Raw genomic sequence first — 21,520 nt, 5'->3', positions numbered from 1 at the left:
TGTTTTTTATTGTCAATTTGTAAAATAAAATTATATCTTAAGCTATTTAATATTTTCCTACTTGAATATCACACTGTCTTTTAAACAATATTTTTTACAATAATTTTCTTACAGCACAGGGCCCATATAAGTTTTAAGCCAGGCCTGATCTTTGCGCAGGGTTTGAATTTTTCCTCTTCAATCAATCGGTTTGTTCGAGACGGACATGATGTTGCAAGTCGTCGCAAATAAAACCTTCGAACACGAAACTTGCTCAATTTCTACTAATAAAACCACTGGAATAAAACCTTTGAACACGAAACTTGGTCAATTTCTAATAATAAAACCACTGTGGAAGTTTCGTATACATTTGTATATGTGGTTGTGAGCCGATGGTGTATATCCCAAGTTGGCTCACCATTCTCAACAAGAATAAGACAAAGAGATTTTTTGCATTTGCCTCTTCTCACTTGTCTGCAAAACACGAAAAGCTTTTAACCCAAAAAAAAAAACATGAGATTGTTTCTTTTATACTCTTTCAGTGCTATCATGTTACTTGAAGCATATCGTTTTACTGATGAAACTGATAGTAGAGCATTGCTGGACTTCAAATCTCAAGTTTCAGAAGACACGCAAGTTGTCTTGTTCTCATGGAATAGCTCATTCCCTCTCTGCAACTGGAAAGGAGTTACATGCGGCGTCAAACACAAGAGAGTTACTCGTTTGGGCCTCGGAGGGTCGCAATTGGGCGGGGTGATATCACCATCTATTGGTAATCTTTCCTTTCTCATATCACTCGATCTCAGTAATAACTCTTTTAGCGGAACCATCCCTCACGAGGTGGGGAACTTGTTTAGACTTCGTTACTTGGATATGAGCTCTAATGGTCTAGGAGGAATGATTCCAATCGGTATATTTAACTGCTCTAGATTGTTGCGTCTTTATTTAAATTCAAATCATCTTGGAGGAGGTGTTCATTCGGAGCTAGGGTCATTGAAGAAGCTTGTCATGTTGAATCTTGGTGAAAACAACTTGACAGGGAAGCTCCCTCCATCTCTTGGAAACTTGACATCACTCACGGAGTTTCAATTATATGATAACCGTGTAGAAGGAGAAATCCCGGGTGATATAGCTAGACTGAATCGAATGGTCGTTTTCAGTTTAGCAGGGAACGAGTTCTCTGGTGGGTTTCCTCACGCAATATACAATTTCTCATCACTGGAGTATTTAATCATACCTAATAATTATTTCTCGGGGTTCTTGAGAACTGATTTTGGTAAACTGCTACCAAACCTAGTGAAGTTATATATGGGATATAATTATTTCAAAGGAGCCATTCCAGCAACACTTGCCAATATATCGTCTCTTCAAAATTTGTTAATCAATGACAACAACATGACAGGAAGTATTCCTTCGAGCATTGGAAAATTACGGCAATTGCGATATGTGTTTTTTTCTAATAATTTTTGGGTTGGAGATCTTCAGTTTCTTGATGCTTTAACTAACTGCACCCAGCTAGTAACTTTATCCGCTAGTAAAAGTACGCTTGGTGGCCACTTGCCCAGCTCCCTTGCAAATCTCTCCACACACCTCCGATTTTTAGACCTTCAAGAAAATGTCATCTCTGGAAGCATTCCTCACGGAATTGGGAATCTCATAAGCCTACAAGGGCTTTCTTTAGGAGGAAATATGTTAACAGGTTTACTCACGACCTCTATTAGTAAACTTTTACGATTACAGGCATTAGATCTCGGTTATAATAGTATATCTGGAGATATACCATCTTCTATTGGAAACCTCACTCGATTAGAAAAACTATACGTGGCCAACAATAGCTTTGAAGGAACCATTACACGGAGTCTCGGTAACTGTACTTCACTACTACACTTATTGATTATGTCTAATAAGTTGCGTGGGACTATACCTGAGGATATTATGCGAATTCAATCCCTTGTTATACTAGATGTGTCAGGTAATTCTTTGACCGGCTCTCTACCAGAAGATGTTGGACGACTTGAAAATCTTGTTGATCTATGGGCTGCAAATAATAAATTATCGGGACAACTTCCACAAACTTTGGGAAACTGTCTCTCGCTGGAAACACTTTTCCTGCAAGGAAATAGTTTTGATGGAGTTATTCCGGATATACGGGGGTTAGTTGGTCTTAAAGCAGTTGATTTCTCCAGTAATAGTCTCTTTGGAAGTATACCTGCATATCTTGCAAATTTCTCTTCGTTGGGATATCTCAATCTATCTTTTAACAATTTCGAGGGGAGCGTTCCAACAGAAGGAAAATTTCAGAATGCTTCTATAGTTTCTATATTTGGAAACAAAAATCTCTGTGGAGGCATCAAGGAGTTGAAACTCAAGCCATGCTCAAGGGGATCAAACCATTCCTCCAGTTCAAAGCATTCATATGGTTCAAGAAATGTAAAGATTGGAGTAAGCATTGGCATATCGTTTCTCTTGCTGTTGTTCGTTGCTTCAGTTTGTCTATGTTTGTTCAGAAAAAGAAAGAAGAACCAGCAAACCAATAACTCAGCTACTTCCACACTGGAGGTCTTCCATGAGAGGATGAGTTATGGAGAGATCCAGAATGCGACTGATGGCTTCTCTTCAGGCAATATGATTGGGTCAGGAAGTTTTGGTACCGTGTTTAAAGCCTCCTTCCCTGCGGAGAACAAGGTTGTTGCTGTGAAAGTTTTAAACATGCAGAGACGTGGAGCAATGAAGAGCTTTATTGCAGAATGTGAATCCCTCAAGGGTATAAGGCATCGTAACCTTGTGAACCTACTGACGGCCTGTTCGAGTACTGACTTTCAAGGAAACGAATTCAAAGCACTAATCTATGAGTTCATGCCTAATGGAAACCTTGATATGTGGCTGCACCAGGAGGAAGTGGAAGAGACTCATAGGCCCTCAAGAGCCTTGACACTTCTTGAGAGGCTCAACATTGCCGTAGATGTAGCTTTTGTTTTGGAGTATCTTCATCTTCATTGCTTTGAAGCTATCGCTCATTGCGATATTAAGCCAAGCAATGTTCTCTTAGATGATGATATGACTGCACATGTTAGCGACTTCGGTCTCGCTCGTCTTCTCAACTTTGATCAGGAGTCATTCTTCAACCAACTAAGTTCCGCTGGTGTTAGAGGAACAATCGGCTATGCCGCACCAGGTGAAACTATCACACATCTCTTATGTTTTAAGAAAAAAAATTGTTGTTTCTTTTTCATGTTTCAAAATAAATATGTTTTAAAATTTCAATGCAAATTTTATTAACTTTACATGCTAAGTAAAACAAATTGAGTATTTGTTAGACTACTGCTTACATGAATTATGGTGCAGAGTATGGAGTGGGAGGACAGCCGTCAATACATGGTGATGTGTATAGCTTTGGGATTTTACTTTTGGAAATGATCACCGGGAAACGACCAACCAGTCATTTTTTGGAGGGAAACTTTAGCCTACACAGCTACATCAAATCTGCATTGCCAGAAGGAGTGTTGGATATAACAGACGAGTCCATTCTTAATAATGGTCTCCGAGTCGGTTTCCCTATTGCTGAGTGTTTGACGCTGGTTCTGGAGGTGGGACTACGGTGTTCTGAAGAATCTCCTACAAACCGATTGGCTGTGAGTGAAGCTAGAAAGGAGTTAATCTCAGTGAGAGAGAGGTTTTTTAAAACCAGAAGAACAGTAAGACGTTGAAGTGTTTATGGTTTTCTTCTACAAACTTTGAAACCTACTTAAAAGCTCATTCTCAGACCTCTAAAACATCGTTTCACAATATGTGGTTTTTTTTTTAATGTGTGGTTTTTCGCTTTATGTACTTATATGATTACCGAGTATTGTTAGCGAATGCTTATAATTTGCTGACAAAAGATAAATGTTGTGATTTTGTTAATCGGTGATGATTTCGTTTGGTTTTCTTTTTGGTTTACCTTGTATCTAAGATACTGTTTCTTTTTTCAGTTTGTATTTGCAACATAGGTTGCAAGTTTCTTATTGTTCTAATTAGGGGTGGGCAAAAAATCCAAACCGAATCGAACCTAACCAACCAAACTGAAGTTAAACTGAACCAAACCAAACCGTGTTCTTTATGTAACCCAATTGGTTCATATTTTACTCAACCCGAACGGTTTGGCTTGGTTTGGGTTTAAACCGAACCAAACCGAACCAAACGATAATCCAATATATATATATATATATATATATATATATATATAATATATATATATATATATATATATATATATATATATATATATATATATCATATATATTTTTACTATTGTAAAATTATGTAGCATAAATACATAAATACGATTCAAATATGATTTAAATAATACTATTATATATAAAATTATGTAGCATAAGTTTTTATATTCTCACTTTATCGTTTATGAGTTGATTATTTTTAATAAAAGTATAAAACTGATGCCTTCATATTTTATAACCAATCCGAACTATACCGAACCAAACTAGACTATAATAATGTAAACCGAACTAAATCTAAACCAAACCGAACTGAACCGAACCGAATTAAACCCAAACCGAACCCAAACCAAAGCTACTTTGGTTTTAATTGGTTTGAGTTTTATAAAACCCAAATTACCCAAACCAAACCGAACCCAAACCAAACCCGAAATTAAACCGAAATGCCCATCCCTAGTTCTAATACCAGAATAATTTTAAGTGTTTTCATCTGTTTTTTTTCTTAGTTTTGAGTTGGGGTTTTGTACGAGGTGTTCTGGTCTGATTTGAGAAAACAAGATTAGGAAGGAGGTGGTTTCCGACAGAGTACGTGTTGGAGAAACTGTTCGGACTAACAGTACTACCGGAAGAGGTAATAATCAGTTGATGTGTCTTTTGCTTGTTCAACAAGATTCTGGTAAATTTGACAAAAAACCTGCAACTTGAACCATGAAATAGTGTACAGGTAAGCTACTTTAGGAGAGGATTATGGTCAGAATAAAAGGAAGTGGATCACAAACAAGTAAGATATGGAAAGATCTCCTTGCATAGAGTTCATAGAATCCATCGAGTACGCATCAGAGATATGATCAATTAGTAAATCACCTTCAAAGTTGGCCCAAAGTAATTTAAATCTGCAGAAACTGTTGTATATTGCAGCATTTTAAGAGTCCGCTTGACAAGGTAAATGAATCTTTATCGAGTTGATACTTGGTAGAGATAATCATGAAATATCCGACTTCACAATCAACGGGAGATTGTGAAGTGGACGGTCGAATTAGTAGTTATTCATGTCTTTCTGAACCAGTTTGATGCACTATAAACAGAGTGATATGTTTGATGAATTGTCTTGTTTGGTTCGAAAATGAGTTCGGACTGAGCTTAGATTTAGCAGTAACATCCTTGACTCGTGGATATATGTCCATGTAGAAGAAGAGATGGTATGGAGTTCGGGAACATGGAAAAGCGAGCAGTTAAATCTGAAATGACAAATCTGTCCGAGGAAAGAAATGGAGAAAACCATATTGTTTTATCATATTTTCTATTATACTACATGAGTTGTGATATGTAGGCTTAGATTTATTGTTAGTTAGGAATTCTATGATTATATGATTTATTGACTGATAGTAATAAGTTGTGTGAAATGATAATTGGTTATATCATATACTAGATCTTGACCCGCGCTTTGGAAGCGCGGAATATTTTACGATGAAAAATTTCATTAATAACTTAACAAATATTTTGGTAATTTTTAAAAAGTGTATTTAAAATATTTTTGCATTTAAATCAGTGTTTTTAAATCCAACCGATTGTGACTATACCGGTTATTCCGAAGATCTGACAATTCAATTTAGATTTTAAAAATATTCATATTAAAAAAATCACAAAAATCCGAGACTAACCGATTGAACTGATGAATGACCGATATGTAATCTGATTTGATTTAAATTGTAATAGTTTCATAATTTGTAATCTTATAATCCAAATTTTAAAGTTTATCATTTTGCAATTTATGAATTATGACGTTTCTACAAAATTTTAAAGAGAAAATGATAGATATAAAATAACAAAATTAATAACTAAGATTAATTACTAAAAATATTAGTTATTTTATAAAAATATATTGTTTGGAAACATTGATAGTAGTATAAAAATATATTGTTTGGAAACATTGATAGTAGTATAAAGAAATAAGTATATTGTTTGGAAACATTGATAGTAGTATAAAGAAAGGAATATTAGTGATTTAATGTAGGTTTAATTATAAAGTATAAAAGTGTATTTAATTTAAAAACTTACAAAATAAATGTTAGGTCCAATGTTTCTGTTTTAATAAGATAGATGTATGACATGTATATAAGAAATAATTTGATGATATAAGTATGATGTAATGATATGGTACGAAATGTACTATATGATATGAGCATGTATGATGTAAAAGAGGAAGAAATATGGGTCGTGGTCGTGGTTTTCCCTCGAAAGCTAGACTGTGATAGACTGACGGGTTATATGCGGCAATGAACGGCTGACAAGCCAGGTGCCTCCACTCATGAGGTTCTTAGTTATCATAAAAGTAATGTTATCACAAGGATGTCTGAACCTAACGATGTATCATAGTCATCATGAAGATGGACTATATGAAGGTCTTAATTAGCGGGTAAGAATGATATGTTACAACTAAACCAAATTATATGACTTTTATTATCTAAATTACTAGATCTTGATCCGTGCGACCGCACGGGTATTAATTTTTAGTTTTAGTTTTTATTTATTTATACTAAATAATATATTTGTAATATTTGATCGTTTTATATTGACTAAGGTCGGGTTGAATATTTGGGTATCCACTCGAATTCGGTTAAAATTTATTCGGATTTGAGTTTTTTTTAGTTTAAAGATTCTAACTCTATTCGAGTATTTATAACCTTTGGTTCCGGTTTGATTCAGATCTTTGCGGATTTGATAACCCGTTTAAACTATTTTTAAATTTTCAAAATTTATATATCTTTAAATTTCTCTAAATCTAAAGCCAAAGTACCTAAATTAAAAATTAAAAATAGGTTTAACTTGAATATTTGGATGAAGAATAAATATATATTTTAAGTATTTTTGATGTTTTGATTATTGTTTATCTACTTTAAATGTTAACTTTTGATTATTTTTTATATTTCAAATATTTTAAACAACTTAAAATAGCTTATATCTTAGATATTAATTCGAAAAATAGCTAACATATTAAAGTATATAAATATGATTTAAATACATTCGAATATCCAAAATATTTCGTTCGGATAAGGTTTGGTTATGGTTCTCTAGATACCAAGTTTGGATATTATCTAGTTTCGGTTTAAATTTGCTAATACTTTTTTCGTTCAGATTTTTTAAATGAAAAGTTGATATTATAATTTCCAGAATTGTTTTTCTAATAAAAACATTTTTTTTTTTTGAATTTGACATTGATTTAATGGAGAAGTTAATAAAGTGTATTAAATTCAAATTCAATTTTGGAAAACACATTAATTTAAGTGGAAAAGACAAAACATTAAAATATTGAAGTGTCATTTAATTGTGTATTTAATTTAAATATAATTTTGGAAAATACATTAATCTAAGTGGAAAAGACAGCATTAAAATAGGAAGTATTATTTAATGTCAGTGACATACCATTGTAATTAAAAGTGAAAATTAAAGGGTATTTTATATGTGTACTTCTCTTTTAATAATATAGATTTGTTATGATGATTGTTTTATATCAGTAAAAAGATGTATTATGTTTTGATGGGTTTTTATTGAGTAATTCATTATTCATCTCTCATTGTTGTCTTTTTCCATATATACCAATGCGATAAAATTTAGGATGTAAGAAGTAAAGTTTAAACGGTCAGGTCGGAATGTAACACAACGTTGTTGGAAAAAACTTTGTTGAACCCATGAAATGTTATCAATCATATCGATTTACCAAAAAAACATTCACACAAAGAGATTGGTTTCTAAATAACCAAAAAGAGCACAAGTTTTTTGGTGTAAATGTTAAGATTTATACAAGTTTTCTGAGTTTACATTAATGTGGAAACCACTTATTACATAGCAAAATAAGAACTATTAACCGGACCTCGTGGTCTGGTGGTAAAGGAACCTCGGCTGAGATGTCCGCCATCACGAGTTCGAGTTCCGGCCACAACGGATTTAACATGGTTTTCGTTTGGTCTCCAGGACCTTTTTCGTCAGTTCCGGTTGGACGCGGTGGAATAGTCGGACTAAGTGAGAGATCCGGATACCTGGATTATCAAAAAAAAAAGAACTACTTAAAGAAGTAAAGAAGACATAACCGAGAAAAAGAGTTGCAACAAAAAAAGGAGTCTTCAGAACGGGGAAGTAGGGAGAGGAAACGATCTCTCACTGATCGATCAACTCTAGCAATGACCGCAGCTTCGGATGATGATACTTGCCTGAAGATATGGCTGTTCCTCTCACGCCACAAATTGTAAACAATCACCTGCAGAAAGAGTTTTAGGACTGAACGGACACCCTTATAAGACACAAAGCGCTGATGTTCCAGTAGAGAGAGCAGCGAAGTGAAGGAATCTGGTATTGTGGGAAGCATCCAGCCAGTGAAATGAGCCCACACCGCTTTAGCAAACTCGCATGCGAAGAACAGGTGCTCGTGATTTTCCATGCCAGTAGTGCACAGAGCGTATGAAGACGGTATATTCATTCCGCAAGACACTAGTCTGTCTCGAGTTGGCAGCCTTGATTGAACAGATAACCAAGTAACAAAGGTGCATCTAGGTACTTCCTCCTTAAACCAGACGAGACTAGACCACGGTACTGTAGGAGACGTCTCTCTAATGAAATTCCAAGTCCCTTTAGACGAGAACTTAGGTAGATAGGAGCAAGGACCATTCCTCCACAGGAATTTGTCACTCCCACGCGTATCAGAAGGAACATCCATGGTCGAGAGAACAATATGGAGTGTTACTGCCTCATCAGACCTGGCATGTGGCAAAAACCAAGCTCCATTCCGAACCGCATTGCAGACCATAGAGTCGATAGGAAGCTGCAACTCTCTTGGTCCCCTTTGTCCAAACACGTTAATTGTGTATATTGTTGGTACTAGGCACAAATACAAACAAAATAATAAGATTTATATAGTAATTCTTTTAAGCCGTTGATGCCAGGGCTTTTGAGCAGTGTAGGTTATACCGCTCTCACTTTTTTCTCTCAATTCGGCTTTTTATTTTCGAATGAGTGAATATTTTTTGCTCCGATTTAGAAGTTATTTCACTTATTAAACAGGAAAATTAAATTTAGTAGCGTTTAAACAAATTATAATTAGAAAAAAGAAAAAAACCTATAATTAGGTATCTAGTTTAAAAAATCTTTTAACATTTTTATGATATATATGATATTACTTTTACATAATTTTGGTATATCCCTCTCTTAACCATTACTATTTCTTTTATATCCACATATATCACATCTTTTTCACTATTGTATCATCACCATAGCCACCACCATAGTGTCTCTTTATATTTATGATCACGGTTTCTCAGAAATCACAATCACTTGTTGCTTCAAAACCAGCGCCGCCACTCCGATAACTGCTGCTACTGCTATAACCACCACAGGTTTCTCTATTATCGCTTCAACCATCACCTCTTCTCTAATCAACATCAATTCTTTCATGACCACAGTCATCACCACGTTCACCATCATTATAGCCAACACAACCAACACAAACCTACATTACATATTTCCTATTTATCAACTGATTTTTCATAACCACCATCGAATATTAATATAGCGGCTGTAAAATTGAGTTATATCCTATTTTAATTGCCTTCTTAGACTATTAATTTATTAGTATGTATTATTCTATTTAATTTATTCCATTATGTTTATATTATCATTTGCACAATCTTGTATAATGGAAGAGTATGTTCACATGCATAACTTATTATTATGTTTCATCTTGTTTAGTATTCTATTGAATACGATTATTGAAAACAACTTTAAATGTTCACAGATAAACTTAATCTATTTTTAATATATTATTCTATTTGGACAAATATATGCTACACCATTTTATATGTTCTATTTTATTAGTATTGTAAGAATTTCAGATTTTAATTTTATTTAAATATTATAAATATATATTGTATTTTATATTTAGATTTATGATTTATTGATTAGGATTTTAAGTTTAGTACTAGATTTTGACCCGCGCTTTGGAAGCGCGGAATATTTTACGATGAAAAATTTCACTAATAACTTAACAAATATTTTGGTAATTTTTAAAGAGTGTATATTTAAAAATATTTTTGCATTTAAATCAGTGTTTTTAAATTCAACCCGATTGTGATTATACCGGTTAGTCCGGAGATCTGACAATTCAATTTAGGTTTTTAAAATATTCATATTAAAAAAATCACTAAAACCCAAGACTAACCGATTGAACTGATGGATGACCGATATGTAATCTAATTGGATTTATATTGTAATAGTTTCATATTTGTAGTCTTATAATCCAAATTTTAAAGTTCATTATTTGCAATTTATGAAATTATAACGTTTCTACAAAATTTTAAAGAGAAAATGATAGATATAAAATAACTAAAATTAATTATTGTATTGTTTGGAAACATTGATAGTAGTATAAAAATATATTGTTTGGAAACATTGATAGTATTATAAAGAAATAAGTATATTGTTTGGAAACATGGATAGTAGTATAAAGAAAGGAACATTAGTGATTTAATGTAGGTTAACTATAAAGTATAAATGTGTATTTAATTTATAAACTTACAAAATAAATGTTAGGTCCAACAGAATGTTTCTGTTTTAATAAGATAGATCTAAGAATTGGTGGAGTTAGGGATAGGGTTTCTGATTATATCTCCAGGATTAGATCTTAGATTTTAGAGTAAAGTGGTCGGGTTTTGGGATGGTTTAAAATATAAAAAAATATAAAAATTTTGAAAATATTTTTGTAAATAGTTTCAAAAAAAAAATTAATTTCAAAAGAAAAAGTTGAAAAATAATATAAAAAAAGTTTGAGAAAATATATAATCCGAAACTATAAAAATATTTATTTATCTAGAGTATAATTGCCTCTTTGATTAAATCTATTTTGTTAAGTTTCTTCCTTAGGGGTTCTCTTGTGAAAAAAAACTTAAAATGATATACTTGAGAGAATTGCCCCTTTATTTTTCTAAAAGCAATCTTTGAAATCCAATAAAATTATTAAAAGATAAAACTTATTAGTTATTTTACAGATTTAATAACATATCGTTTAAATTAGGATTTTATAAATCCTTAAAAATAAAAATACATGGAAAATTATTAATAGATAATATTATATTTCAGTTTGAAATTTTAGTTCCAGCTATTTTAATTAGATATTGATATATTTTATATATGTTAAATACATAAAATAAAATCATATTAAAATATTAATATAAATAAAAAGTTAGAGATAAAAATTTTGAAAATTTGAAAAAAATTTTTTTATCATTTTATATAAAAAATATATAATAATAATAATAATAATAATTTTATGATAATGAAACTTATATTCAGATAAGAGTTTTTTTTTTTGAAAAGAGTTTTTCAATATCTTATTTATAGATTTTTATGTATGTATCCTTCTAAACTGTCCGCAGTACAACATTTACATTAATAAAAAAATTTGGAAAATTAGTTTTTAAAGGAAAAGAGTTTTGAAATATGCATTATAATCACACAAATTGGGAAAAAATCGTGACAAAAAACTTGCAAAAGCTCTCTCTCTCTAGAAAAGCTCTCTCCTCTCACTAAAAGCAGTTCAAGCGTGGTCGCGTTCTGGTGGCTGGTGGGCTTTCGCCGCCGGTTACCACCCCTGTCTAGTTTTTTTAGTTTTGTTTTATCGGCGGCTCTATAATCGAGCCTTTTTCCGACATCAATACTTGATTCTGGGGCTGCGACGTCTTTTTCATGCGGTGGTCGCCGGTTTTTGACTTCGGGGGGTATAGGGTTCTTCAGCCAACCTCGCCAACTTTCGGGAACGATTTGGGGTTTGATGATGGTCGAGGAAGATCATGTCGTGGTAACTTGGTTTCGCTGCTCTGTGTTCCGGTGTCCGGCTCGTTTTTACTCGGCCGAGGAGATCTCGACATGGTGTTCGGTGAAGTTTTCTGGCGATGGAGCTACGGCGAAGAAGGAACAAGAATAAAGGTGTGGTTTATTGTCGCAAGTGGAGGTAGCATGACCCGGATGAGATCTCAAAACAGGCTTGATGACGCTTTTCGGGGGAAAATGAATTGGCGACATCGATGGGTGCGGTGGTTTGTCGACGGAACTCCGGCGAAATCAGATCGTTTTGTCTTTTCCGGAGAAAAACTCGACCGTCGGATCACGAAGACTTGTTAGCTGACACGTGTTTGAGCAATCGATGGATGGCAACACGTGGGCGAGCTTGGGTTAGTCTTGGACATGTGGCTTTTTTTTGCCGCGTGGATTTCGGATATGGACTTTAGATCTATTTTATGTGCTTTTTATGTCGGGCCAATGTTGTAATTGAACCCTTAGGTTCTTGTGTTCTCGGGTTGGGTTTGATCCGGTTGAACCAAGTTCCTATAATAAAATATCATACTAGATGGAAAAAAAAATCACACAAATTGGGAATAACATTAGTTACTTTCCTCGCAAGTCCGAAAATTAGATGCGTGTGTCGGTAGAAGGTAATGAGATGATGCCACATGTTAGATCTACCGATTTTTGTCGTAGTAGAAATCACACCGCACCGACTGATTGATCGGTCTAAGGCTGTTCCATTCAAATGAATTCAGATGTCCAAATCTCTTTCTCTCCCGCTGTGGACCCTTTGGAATTTGCATGCACCTACGTGGTCCCACCAGTTTTACTAGTTTTGTCATTTCTTCTTCCTTACGTGATGTGATATATTTTGTATTGCTCCTTATGTTTTTTTTTGAACAATGCTCCTTATGTTTTTTCCATCGCCAAACTCTACTATGAGTTGCTTAAATATTCTCAATATGATTTTAAATATATTAAAAAGAGAATACACCATTAAATTTTATAATTTAACCTCTTATTTAGTATAAATGATTGATGATATAATCTGAACGACTCCTAAAAGTAAAAATATCTCTTAATCATAGTTTTGTCACCGTTTAGGTTTTACCAATTTTAGCCAAAACTAGACTAGCAATGAAATCCAAACAACATAAATATATAGCAGTTTTACATTAGAAACCGTAAATTATGATTTAAGATATGTCAGTTGAGAAGCAAGTTTGCACATTCATATCTAAATTAAGATTAAAAACTAATGACAGACGAATAAAAATCATAATTTTCTGTTTTTTTCTCAAAAAAAAGTGAACGAAATCAGAAAAAAGATTAACTTATTTTAAGCTGCAAGATCATCATTTATTACATTTCACATATTCCAAAATACAACTACATATTTTATTTTTTTATAACCGTGGAAATCCGGCGACCGAGGTCAACCGACGAATCCAATTTACGATATTTTATGTATTCTTGTGATTTAACGTTAGTGCGGATGACCACACAGAATTTCAAAATGAATCCGTATAAAAATCTAAACTTCCTCAAAATCACTAGCCCACCATTTTGTAGCTACATATTTGATTTTGTACTTTGGAAAAAGACAATTAAACATGAAAAAAATGACACGATAAGGATTTACAGTACATATAATATTTTTATTTAGATACAATAATTACAATTTTATCGTTTTCTATTCAGATTCCACAAAGACAAAGTGTTACTTATTGTTAATAAACAATGACCAAAAAGGTAGATAAGATAATTATTATATTTCTACTTTAGCTAATAAAAATGGTAAACGAAATGTTTAGATCATGTGTTACTATACAAAACCTATCCACGTACCAAACTAGCTAGTGTCCAGATCAACTATCAAATAAAACAATTAAAGAAGAAAAACATAATGATGGCATTGTTTTGTTTTCCTTATCTACGCATAGAGATTCCTCCGCATTATTTGCACATATACACAAACATCATATCATTGTCACTTTCGTTATATATATACGGTGAAGATTCTTTTCTTCACAAACTGCTTCCCCACTTCAGAGAACACTGAGTGGCCCATTCTTCCAAATATCACCCAAGTTGTTCTTTTAAACCATTATACTGTTTTCTTTGACAAAAAGAGCAAATTGTTTTGATTACAATCAAATAGTTTGACCAGTCAAAGAAACGAAGGTTGGCCCATTTCACTGACTTTTTATAATCTTACTAAAATGCATCCCAATGTGATCAGCAGCTTTCTTTACCATCCTAAATGTTTTTTTACCCATAACAATCTTCCTATTAATTGAACCACTAAAGATTTGCTCAAAAAAAAAAAAAAATTGAACCACTAAACTTTATAGACGAAGTAACATAAATATCTAAATGGCATATAAAAGAAAGAAAATTACATTCAAGATAGATGCCTTTGTATACCTCAGGCCAGTTTGGAAATTTGAATAGCAAGCAAACCACACTTACAAAATCCAACATTTGTTCCTTTTTCGTAGATGTGGTGATCATTCCAGTATGTATAAATTGATACGAGATATTGTCAGAGAAGATTCACACATTTACTATAAAACTATTGTCATATATATGAAAAAGCAAACAATTTGAATGTTCTCACACATTCAAACAACTTTCACATTACCTTTAGGCTTTTAGTTTAAAATTATGGTACTTATGTAAAACTTTTCATTTCAGTTAAAATAGAATCTCATGGATTTTCATTTAAGTTTTATCGTGTCTTCTGGATTATGCATATGAGACTTATTTTACAATTGATCTAATGATAGAAATGGTCTAATAATACTAGCACCAAAAATGATAGAAATAAAGAAAAACACATACTATTCAATACGTATTAATAATACTATAAGCAATTCATTTTGTAACTGTAAATCTCTTGATCCCATTAGTTATCGCGTTAATTTGGATTCGACAGTTTAGTCATCCAATTATTTTTTTAAACATATGTTTCTTTGAACAAAATACTATAAAACATTCTCCATCCCAGTGTTTAATTTCGAGTATATTACACAGTACTTGAGACACCTGCTTCGTAGTAACTAGTAACTACTCAAGTTTCCATCCCAGTGACACGGCTTGGTCAATATTTTTTCAGCTAATTCCTTTGTTTATATCAACTGTATTAGACCATTTCTATTGTATTTTTCTGTATTTATCCTTAAAATATTTTTTAAAATAGAGATCAAGTTTATTCCAATGTATTATCCTATAATAGCAATTTTCAAAATGTAGAAGAAAAAACAAAGATTGCTATTTTCCCCCTAAAAATAGATAAAAAAATCTCTATTTTTTTTTTAAATAGCAATAGTTTAAAGTGAAACTGACTCAAAATACTATCATAGAAGTATTCGAATTTTATGATTATATGCCTTTCTGTAAGAAAATTATAAAATATTTTCTTAAAAATGTTTAAATTTGTTTATCAATACAAAGGTTACAATACAAAGAAAAATAGAAATGATCATAAAACTTGGGACATATAAACTAAACTGCTCCCAAGTTTTGGTTAGGCGTTTCTCCCCTTCCAGGAAGTTGTCATGTTGCTATAGAGAACCATATAGCAAAGTTAATCTATAGTAAAAGAGATCCAAGTGAGAATTATTGTATTGCTAATATAATTGTATATATACAATTGGTTTACTTTAATTCTAATAGAACCTAATTAATTAGAACATTATTCGTTTAGTTTACTTATAATAGAGTAAATTTTTTTGGTGTAATTTAAGTTATCCGGTTTTAATTTAATTGTAGTGTGCAATATAATTAATTTTAACTAAGTTGATATGGTCTATAAATTATGTAATGCACTAACACATTTTAAATAATCCAAAACTTAAATGATGACTTTAAAGGTAGATAAATTTAGGACTCTATTTTAATAAAGTAGATATGTGATAAATGGATTACTTCTAATTTTTTATATATTATTTAAGATTTTATTAAAATTTTAAAATGGGATATTTTATCCCTATATCTCTTTTCAAAGTGATGATTTTTATTAACCAGAAATCTCAAATCTATTTTAAGATATTTATACTCAAAGAAACGGTATAGTACGATAATTATATTCGATCAGGAAGATTAAATACAACTTTTATTACCGTCTGGAGGTTTTACTAATTAGATGCTTTTGATATTTAGAATTGGCATTCTGATATCATGTCAAATTCAAGTTTATTATGGGTTTCAACTTAGAAATTATTTGGTGATAAATAGTTTGATTATGATTTTATATATTACTTAAACTCTTTTTAAATCTCCGATGTGGAATATATACCTTATTCTTAATAGAGTATAATTCAACCATGAGCAGATAAACAATATTAAGAAATTGAAACATAGGTTAAATTAAATGAGAGCTCTTTTTAGTGTGAAATGAGCTCGTTTAAATCAAAAGCATGTGAAATTTTTTTTTTTTGAAAAAAGGGTTTGCTAAAAGCATATGAAATTATAATATTTTAGGGTCGTTCGAGTAGTTTAATAGAAGAAAGGAATTATATAACGAGACCAGCAAGTAAGCCACTAACGAAATTACTAATGGAGGAAAAAAAAATATTGACTCATGTAATAAGTAGCACTCCATGTAATGCATAACTCTCACTGATTGTGCTAAAAATTAACTCGCTGATTGTGCATACCGTATAATATGATCTGTTTTGGAACACGAAAAATATAATCTAAGAATTTTGTTTTGAATCTAACAAAAAGTAGTAGAGAAAATACACTAAATAAGATGAAAAAATAGGAATGGATCAATCAACATTTTCTTTCGATGCAGTGTGTTCATTATTTAACTAATAGGCCCTACGCGCTACGCGACGAGGACCATATAAATTGTACAGCCGCGCCGCATCCGATTCCTTTTTTCTTGTAGATACTACGATCTTAATCAACATCATTCTTTGTGTTTTACTGAACATCATTCTTTTTTTAGTAAAATATTTAAATATTACAGTCGAAAAACATTTAACATTTATGTCTGTTGCTGCTTTTTTTTAGTAAAATATTTAAATATTACAGTTTACAATCCACTCCAAAATTTTCAAATTTTTTTTGATGATCCTAGTATCCAGATACCTCGAGAGGAACCCGACTAACATGTAATGATTGTCTCGAAAATCTGAGTATTGCCTGTCAGAGAATCCGCCGAAAACATCCGGGGAGGCCTGGTGATCACAGTCGAAAAACATTTAACATTTATCTCTGTTGCTACTATTTTTTTAGTAAAATATTTAAATATTACAGTTTACAACCCACCCTAAAATATTCAATTTTTTTTCTTGATGATCTTGGTATCCGAATGCCTTGAAAGGAATTCGACTATCGTCTAATGATCATCTCAGAAATCTGGACATTACCCGCCAGAGAACCCGCCGAAAACATTTAGAAAGGCTGGTGATCATCCCATGTTAAACTACCAGTGGCCATGCACAACAGATCTGAGTTTTGCGTATTGGATCCAAAAGTCCTTCAAAATAATCATTACAAATCTGCAAGAAGTATCTTCGAACCTTCGACCTTGCGAACAACAGGAAAAAACACATACCACTTGACCACTGACAGATACCCTAAACTAATAGCAAGATGAAATAAATAAAATCTAACACAAAGGACCTATGCAGCAATAGACATAAATGTTAAATGTTTTCGACTAAACATCATTCTTTGTTTTTTTTCTTAAGTTCGAATACTTTTCCCGGATGTGGATTATACAAACTAGAATAGATAGAATCAGATTATATCGTGTCTTAACAAGCAACATTTTTTAACAAGCAACTTCTAAGCTTAATATTAAAAATTTAATGATTTAAGAAAAAGATGAGCCCTAAAAATTCAAAGCCTAGTTATACTACGAGGATGAATTCATGATCTATGTGTTACAAAAAAGGATCTACATAAATTAACAAAATAGTCTAAAATAAATTTCTAAAATTGAACCCTAAAAATTAAATCCTAACACTAACATATAAATCAAAACATTTATGTTTTTTATTATTTTAAAAGCGGCAACTTAGGGGGTTTTTTTCTTACACCCAGCTTGTTCCTTAAATTATCTCTATATGTGTGTGTGTATAGTTTCTAAATACACGTATACCTAAAGAAATGGAATTTTAATTCAGAAATGGGGTTGGGGTGGGTTGATGGTGTTGCATGATGGTCCACATGTATAATTAAAACCACGCCAGATTTGGTCGTCTTTGATTTAGATGTACACAATATGCGTATATATGTGTACGATCGACTAAAATATAAGTCTTATTGTTTTTATTTTTTATTATTCAACATTCCTTTGTCATAGCGTGTAGATTAATTTTGGAGTGAGTAGATATAGACTTTGAATCTGAGTGATAAACTGTAGTATATATAAGCATATAGACTATTCTAGGTATATCTTAACTAAACTCTTACATATTCAATATTTTTTTATTTGATGACCGTGGAATAAATCCAGAATAATTTCCATGAGACTCACGATTATAGGCAGAAATAAGGGTAGGTGTTCGGATACCCGTTCGGGTTCGGATCGGGTATTTCGGATTTTCGAGTATTTCGGTATACGAGTATAATACATGTTTGGGTATTTCTGAACTTCGGGTCGGGTTCGGATATTTTTAGTCCGGGTTCGGTTATTTCGGATCGGGTTCGGATATTTAGATTTTGAAGAAAAAAATTAATTTTTTATTTTTAAGATTTTTGTATTTAAAAATTCAGTTTTCGATTAACTGACTTTTTATTTTTTAATAGATTGATTGAATTACTAATACATTTGGAGGTAAATTTCAAAAATAAATAGACATTCATTTGGCTATTATTTTTAGAATTTAGATGTAACTTTTGTTAATTGAAACAAAAAGCCGTATATTCATTTTAAGTGAATATCAAATCATTTTTCTCCGTAATTATATGTATATTATATAATTTTAAAGTATGTGTGACATCAATATATTGTATATTATATAATTTTAAAGTATATGTGACATCAATATAAATATTTTAAATAAAATGAGAGATGAAAACTAGAAATATAAGGATAAGTATATATATATATATATATTCGGTTATCTTCGGATATCCATTCGGATTCGGGTATTATCCGTTCGGGTTCGGATATCCAATCTCTTCTAAATCAATACCCGTTCGGGTATTTTGTTATTTCGGTTTGGATTTCGGTTCGTATTTTTCGGATCGAGTTCGGGTGCGGCTTCGGATATCGGGTAAAATGTCCACTCTTAGGCAGAAAGTTGGAAAACGATTCGAATCCAGAGTGGACAATCCATGTAGAATTCTGTTACCACTAGACCAAGAGTTTTCGGTTGAAAATATCTTAGACCATTTCTAATGTATTTTGTTATTTTATCTCTAAAATAGAAAAACTTTATAATAGAAGTTGGATATGCTCCAATGTACTTTTCTAAACTAGCAATCTTTAAATATAAAGTAGAAAATAGAGAAATACTATTTTGTTCTCTATAAATAGAGAAAAAATAGAAATCTCTATTATAAAAGAAAAAAATATAGGTGGATTTAAGTAATCTCACTTCTAAATATTATTATAGAAGTAAAAATAGCAATAGATGATCTCTTAGTTTTATCGAAAAGTGAAGGAATGTTTAGCTAGCTATCTTGTCCACTAGAACAAAAATTATAGAAAGATCGCGGATCTATCCTTATCTTTTGGATTATTTATAGTATTTTTAACAATTGTTAACTAGATTTTGACCCGCTCTTTAATATTTATTGTTTTATATTTTGTAGAAATTTAATTTTTAGATTTATGTATTTTTATGTAATCTTTTTGTATTTAATATAAAATTTTGATAATTATATTACCTATACACTTGCACCATATGCATTTTAGATATATGATTAAAAACAAATGCAAATATATAAATTAAATTTATAAAGAAAAAACAAAAATATCATTTTCAGAATCTAGTAATCTATTTAAAACCCGTTAAACTAAATGAATTTATATGAATATTTACTTTTAGTAAAACCCTTTATAAAATAAACAATTATATATAATAGTATATACCTACTTGTTTTCAGCCGATTATCCCAATAAAACCGAAGTTTTATGTATTTAGTTTTACATTATTCAAATTTATATATTTGTATATTATTTTTAGTTATGGATTTTAATTTTAACATGATTTAAGTGAATACTCTAATTTGAACTAAATCCATAATTATCCTAACCGAATTCAAACTATTATTTATGAATATCCAAATAGGATTTAAATCTCTCATCTCAAAAACAAAAATCCGAATAATCTGAAATGAATCCGAGCGCTTAACCCAACATGTAGTCTATAATTTAAATAGAGTAATATAGGCTTATACCATCCGATTAATTGGATAGTGTTAGTTATTTTAAATTTATACTATTTAACTAAGCATTGATCACTTAACATTAAACGTCTATATAAGAAATAATAGTTCGGGATTGCGCTAGATATGACTACGCAATCACTTAACATTAAACGGTTTTATTTAAAAAAGAGATAGTTTTGAAATTAAATCAGGGATTAGTTTTGAGTATTTTTTTTTCTGATCAATATATCTATATAAATCATTTAGTTACACAATTTTCAGAAGTGTTACGTAGCCTAGTGGAAACACCACGAGCACCAGTCCCTATATCCCGTGATCGATCAACGCCTAGCATGTTTTTTTTTTCTTTCATTAATGGCATAAACGTAATTTTCTTTTCTTCTTCTCTACTCGAATTAGGTTTTGCAGAACAGTTTTACAGCCGCCATTGTTCTTCTTATCTAATCCGCCATTGATTCTTTTGTCTAAATCTTGCATATTTGACATATAATACCAGATTTTAATCTTTAGAAACCAGAAAAAAAAATGATGATTCTTATTTAGATAAACAGCCGTGGCTAACCATGAACGTATGAATTGATTGTCTGGGTGTTACTTTTTATATATCCTTTTCTTGTAAGTAACTTTGAATCTCTTATATGGTTTAAACACATGTAATTGTAGATTCATTGATATTTGAAAAGTATTAAAGGTTTCTGTAACAGCCATTAAAATCTGGGAATTATGTGTTTTCAATGTATTGGAAGATAGAGATTATAGAGGTAACTGCTCGTGTGAACTGATCTGTAGGAATAAATATAACTGATTGTATTATTGAATTTGGTTATAAAAGAATTGGTTTATTTATTAAAGTAGGTTATGTGGATTAAAGTAGGTTATGTGGATGAATAATTATTAGACCAAACATATATCAATTGGTCATACTACAAAATTAATAGAATAGATTTTGTTACTATATTCGTAGTATCTTATATTTTTTTTTCAATTCTCATCGATGCCTCTAATATTATTGTACTCTCAGGGTTTTCGTTCATGCATATCATTGTTTTTTTTTTTTTTGCTTAAATGCATATCATTGTTTTGATTTTTTTTTTAAGATACTTTTATTATCACTCTTGTCATCTTCTTTTTTTTTTTAT

At 31.4% G+C, this 21,520-nt stretch overlaps 1 protein-coding gene across 1 annotated transcript; it reads left to right on the top strand.

Annotated features, from left to right (window-relative positions):
• Nucleotides 1-415: 415 nt before the first annotated feature.
• LOC108854249 (probable LRR receptor-like serine/threonine-protein kinase At3g47570) lies at nt 416-3,882 on the top strand. The gene is made up of 2 exons (XM_018627775.2): nt 416-3,154; nt 3,325-3,882. The coding sequence occupies exons 1-2, from the start codon at nt 493-495 to the stop codon at nt 3,684-3,686; spliced, it is 3,024 nt and encodes a 1,007-aa protein (XP_018483277.2). The 5' UTR covers nt 416-492; the 3' UTR covers nt 3,687-3,882.
• Nucleotides 3,883-21,520: the final 17,638 nt, after the last annotated feature.

The sequence above is a fragment of the Raphanus sativus genome, chromosome 4 (genome assembly GCF_000801105.2).
Source record: "Raphanus sativus cultivar WK10039 chromosome 4, ASM80110v3, whole genome shotgun sequence".
NCBI lineage: Eukaryota > Viridiplantae > Streptophyta > Magnoliopsida > Brassicales > Brassicaceae > Raphanus > Raphanus sativus.
Note: the sequence above shows the minus strand (reverse complement) of the source record. Positions and strands in the feature narration are given on the sequence as shown.